This window comes from Miscanthus floridulus, chromosome 14 (genome assembly GCF_019320115.1).
Source record: "Miscanthus floridulus cultivar M001 chromosome 14, ASM1932011v1, whole genome shotgun sequence".
NCBI lineage: Eukaryota > Viridiplantae > Streptophyta > Magnoliopsida > Poales > Poaceae > Miscanthus > Miscanthus floridulus.
In genome coordinates, this window is record NC_089593.1 from 86297493 (window position 1) to 86302706 (window position 5214).

Consider the following 5214-nt stretch of genomic DNA (forward strand, 5'->3'; position numbering starts at 1 on the left):
AATCCAAGCATCACCTTGAGTTCGTCGAGAATCAGCTTGATGTTGGGGTCGATGGCACCAAATTGTTTACGGAATCTGGTGTAGTGATGGTGTATGATCTCGTGCGGCTCCAGGATTCGGCTCTGAATACCAATTTGTTAAGACACCGGTAGGAGGAATAGAATTGAGGAAGAACAGCAAGAAGGGGATTGGTCTAGACGAGGTCTGCGTATAGGAGAAGCACGAGTTTGTTACAAAGTTTCATAGATGATCCCTTCTTGCTGTTCTTGCTGATACTCCAAGACGCCAGCCCAGCAAACCAGTCGATCATGGTGTTGTCCACTCAGCCTGCTGCACCTCCTCAGTGACGGCCCATCCATTGCATCCTTGTCTTCTCGCTGCGTTGTCGGACCCGGTACAGTAGTGGAAGTCGTAACAATGACACTGCACTATGTCTAGCGAAGGATTTTAAGAACTCTGATATAAAAAAAATAACATGGTCTATAAACAAATATAGGTCATATACAACGAAGATAAAACGATAGAACAATATCAAAGATCATATTAAAAATCTGAGAAGCCTCCATTTTCATGAACACAAGGCTAATAAACCTGGTAAAAACATTCATATCCATGTGAGCGCGACCTGGGGCAACAGCGGAGGAGGCACTTTAGTCCTTGTGAGCGCGACCCATGCAGCATTTGGTGGCGCGATGAGTGAATCTGGCGGTCACAATAGCCCAAGGGAGAGGGGTGCGTGGATCGGTAGCCCCTGACCGTGAGAGCGCGGCAGAGCAGGCACTGAGCTGCAGTGATTTCATTTCATTTATCTATCCTGTATCCTCCTTCCTTTTCTCTCATAGCTCGTTCAGAGACACGGCCTAGCTTTCCTTCGGATTCAGGTATTCACATTGCGTGATTGTATATTTTTTTCACCTTAGGTGTGGCAGCGAGCAGTGGTAAACCCCAAAACTTTCTAGACCCTCGGTGAAATCACAGGTACACAAGCGATGCTGCTCCACTGCTGCACATGCCTTTAGGACAACTGACCATTAACAACACCTCTATTATTGCATTTAGGACATATTACCAACAGTGGCAACTATACTAGCATGAAAAATGATCCCGTGTAATGTAAACAATCGGCAGTTTCACCGCATCTACCACCTTCTCGACCATTACTTGTTTGAAGAAGTCTTCGGTGACATTATCAGATGGCAAGCCCTCACTGACATTAACACTCTGTACAAGGAGCATGTCATGGCACTGCATATTTGTTGGTGCCGCCTCCTGTGCTCGCAACGTGACAGATATATAGCGCTTGGAACATGGTGGCATAATTCCTATGTTTGGCTCTGCGTAGTACTTGGTTCTATTGGTCTTTATGTTAAATGCAATGTAGTCGTCCGTCTTATTTGTCAGTTGAAGGCAGCATGATATGTCCTTCCTTAGTTCGAATAAGAAGCGCAGCTCCAGGGTTGGATCGACAGCAAGAATGTTGGAGTCAGAGCTCTGCTGCAAGAAGAAGGGATTAATGCAGTGTGGTGGTAGATCCAAAATCTACAAATATTATGGTTTGCGATCTTAAGAACATCTAGTCTGGGCAGCCAAAAAAAAAAAGGAACAACCATGGCTTGGGCTTTATGTGTGAGTGTGGCAAAAAAAAATACCCCCAACATTCCATCTAGATATACATTATGTCTAGATACATAGTAAAAGTCTAGATACATAGCTTTTTACTATGTATCTACTATCTAGAAAAGCTAGAACAACTTATAATTTGGATTAGAGGGAGTATTATTGTTTTTCCTTTTTTTAGTTCCTATAAGGAATAGTATGCTTTTGGTGCCTGGTGGAGAAGGTGCAGTGGTAGATGTGGTGAAACAGCAAGAGATTGTTGTCTGTAATGTAAACAATCAGCAGTTATGTGCCAGCTAGCAGACCATTGGAGAAAGACGATGTAATACTTGGCCACAGCAGCTATGTGTAAACAATCGGCAGAGATGTAGTGAAACTGCAAGTTATTACTCAATCGGCAGTGTGTGCCCAGTATCACAGCATGGAAAACAATCTCGTGTGTAATGTAAACAATCGGCAGTTTCACCATATACTACCAGAATGATCATACCTGCTGGCCAGGTATCACAGCTTTCGAATGATCTGAAGATAGTGCCATTTTCTGAATCTTAGCTTCTAGTTCTTCCAGTTCATTGACAATGTCCTTTATGTAAGGCCTTTTGTTTCGGTCAGTATCGACACATCGTAATGCTATATCGATGCAAGTCTTCACACGTAGCATGTTTATTTCTTGTGATGAATACCCCAATGTGCCCTGCAGCCTTTCCTTCCAGTTGTTAGCTACCTGAGAAATTTGCGGATAAAATTAGAAAGATGGGATGCATGCACATAAAAGTAATACACAGCATAACACATAGTATAACAATATGAATAAAGACATCTCGGTTCCTTACAAACTCAATGAACTGTTCACGAGGCATATCAAAACGGCGGGAGTTGCCATCATTTCCATCCATTATTCTGATAATTATAACTCCCAAACTGAACACGTCAAACTTTCTTGATATATCGCCACTATTTATGTATTCTGGTGGCATGTACCCTCTATATATGTGATATCGTAATCATCAAATAAAATAAGGTTAGCCAGAGTGCAATAAAAGGGGAACCATATCCATGTTGCCATAACAGTTGGCTTGAAATATGGTGCATCAACTTACACAGATCCTTCGCGAGCTTTAGTTTGATAGGTTTGTGTTGAAGAAACAAGTCTGGACAAACCAAGATCTCCAATTTTTGCCGTCATGTTCTTGTCCAGCAATATGTTAGCAGGTTTTAAGTCCATATGGTAAATAGGTTTCCCCTGTTCACTATGCAGGCGGTTTAAGCCCTCACAGGTCCCTTTGATAATTTTGTAACACGTCAGCCAGTCAAGATCACAAGAGTCAGCTGCAATGGAAAGAAAAGAGACAGGAGCTAATATAAATCTAAGGAAGCATCTCTCTCTCTTCTATAAGGCGCGCGAAACACTACTCCAGCAAGCGAACAGTATATACCGTACCTAAAATATGCTTATCAAGGCTTCCACCCTCCATATATTCAAAGCAGAGAACTCTCTCCATTAGTGTAGCAGCAATTACTTCCCCTTTGTGAGGAAGGAACTTACGGTGTGCTTCGTGGCAGTAGCCAATTAACCGAACAACATTTGGATGATTGATCTTGCTAAAGCTACGGAATTCATTGTCAAACGCCTTGTCATCAAGTCCTGGCAGGGGATGAAGCTTCTTCACAGCAATATCTTGACCATCATACGTGCCCTGTTGTGATCAAACGCGTGAAACTTGTATCATGCCAAAACAAGGGGAAGCTAATACGCTCTAATGATTAGTCGATCGTTCGTACCCTGTAAACAACTCCAAACCCACCACTGCCAACCATTCGCTCATCTGCAAAATCGCCTGTAATAGTTTTAATCAAGTCTAGTTTAAAGTACGTGCTCTCCGACATGCTTTATCTTGGATCTTGTTCCTGAGACAGAAAAAGAAAAGACATTTTCACTTAAGACGAGAGGATATGTTAAGGATTCACAAAAAGACTAATCATCTCAGCAGCGGCACCCCTATCTTTAGGCCCCGTTCGCTTAAAGGAATTATGGAGGAATCTAGAGAAATTTGTGAGAGGAAAACACTGTTCCGGATGAAAAAAGAAGCGGATCAAGCCGGGTTTAAGGGCACGGGAATCAGCTGGCGGCCTGGCATCGGCCTTCTCGCCGGCGCCCGGCGGCAGGTGCTGCGAGCTACGAAGAAGCACTGTGGTACTAAAATTTCGACATGTACACAACTGACCTGGAGGAGGAGATGAGCCTAGCAGTAGGGAGAAAGAGTGGTTTGCTCCTTGCCGATGAAAACTTCTTTGCTCCTTGCCGATGAAGATTGGTTTGCTGCAGTTGATTTACACAAATGACCCAGAACTTTGTACTTAAACATTTAGGACTCCGTTCCGAGAGTGGGAACCAGTTTGGGCCCGCTAGTCTAGTCCACCCCTTTTCCTTCATCTAAGCCAAGCCATCACTCTCTTTGCTACTTGTTTTGTGTGAGATTAGCTACTATGACTTTGCTTCCTTCGTTTTTTTTATAAAAAAAAATACTAGAAATCATAATCTTCCTCCAAGACTTTGACCTGGCAAGTCTACACCTAATGCACACATAACCAAGATGCTTTATACATTGATTGATAGCGCCAAGTTGAATTATATTTGAGTATTGTTGTCCATAAGTCTAGTTCATCGAAGAAGCAATTGACAAACACTAACGCTCACCTACACATTCTTGCATCACTAGAGGGTGGATATGGATCAACAATCGAACAACACTCCAGCATAGATTACTCATCCATTTGATTGTTAGTCGACGGAAGCTAACCTCTAGGGATAAATAAGATATTGTTTGGATCTGTAAAAAAAGAGAATGAAGTACAAAAATGCGAATGGGATTTAAACACTTGCATTTTAGAAAGTGAATACAGAAATCAACTATCTATCCAAATCTTGCTATTTAGAGACTCTTGCTATTTTTAATAAAAGAACATTTTTATTTATTCAAGACCATTACATCGAGTCGTTGATACAAAAATCATGAACCCACTTTTGACCTCCATATAACAGCGCTAGCACACAACCTTAAAAACATAAAAAGAAGAGCTTGTCACTCAAATAACTATCAATCCTAAGACTATATTGTCATCCGTGTGCCCCGAAGAAAAACACCATGACCACTTTCTACTACGCCAATTATACTGTTGTAATGCCATTGGCTTAGAGCCTATTTGGACCACAGCTAGATTATTATAATCTGGATTATGTATAGGATTATTATAATCATCAAGATTATAATAATTGAAGTATATGGTCGGTCCGTAGATTATGTGCACTACTGGAAACCGGCAATTTGCCGAGTGCCTGCGGCACTCGGCAAAGCCCGAAATACACTCGGTAAAGGCTTTGCCGAGTGCCGCACTCGGCAAAGAGCAGTCGGCAAAGAACCCGTCGGCAAAGGTTTCTTTGCCGAGTGCCACATATCGGGCACTCGGTAAAGCCTTTGCCGAGTGTCACGTCAGCACTCGGCAAAAAAAAATCTGACGTCAACTCTGACGGCCTCTTTGTCGAGTGCCACCTCAGCGGCACTCGGCAAAGAATTTTTTCTTTTTTTTTGAAAATTC

General features: G+C 42.4%; 1 protein-coding gene across 2 annotated transcripts; it reads right to left on the bottom strand.

The window, feature by feature from the left end:
* Positions 1-470: 470 nt before the first annotated feature.
* On the bottom strand, positions 471-4017 carry LOC136505475 (cysteine-rich receptor-like protein kinase 44). Of its 2 annotated transcripts, none has more exons than XM_066500634.1 (7): positions 3843-4017; positions 3400-3525; positions 3059-3314; positions 2718-2946; positions 2451-2601; positions 2108-2341; positions 471-1494 (listed from the first exon to the last, which is right to left on the bottom strand). In XM_066500634.1, the coding sequence occupies exons 2-7, from the start codon at positions 3502-3504 to the stop codon at positions 1087-1089; spliced, it is 1383 nt and encodes a 460-aa protein (XP_066356731.1). In that variant the 5' UTR covers positions 3505-3525; positions 3843-4017; the 3' UTR covers positions 471-1086. The 2 variants fall into 2 exon arrangements, with proteins under 2 accessions (XP_066356731.1, XP_066356732.1); XM_066500635.1 differs by having other exon boundaries at positions 471-1491; positions 3843-4014.
* Positions 4018-5214: the final 1197 nt, after the last annotated feature.

Excerpts from the sequence above, each read along its gene's own strand:
- LOC136505475 (XM_066500634.1), bottom strand. The coding sequence starts at position 3,504 with ATGTCGGAGAGCACGTACTTTAAACTAGACTTGATTAAAACTATTACA. Across the intron at positions 2,602-2,717 it reads AAAGCTCGCGAAGGATCTGT|AGGGTACATGCCACCAGAAT; the intron begins GTAAGTTGATGC and ends TCACATATATAG. Across the intron at positions 2,342-2,450 it reads GTGAACAGTTCATTGAGTTT|GTAGCTAACAACTGGAAGGA; the intron begins GTAAGGAACCGA and ends CAAATTTCTCAG.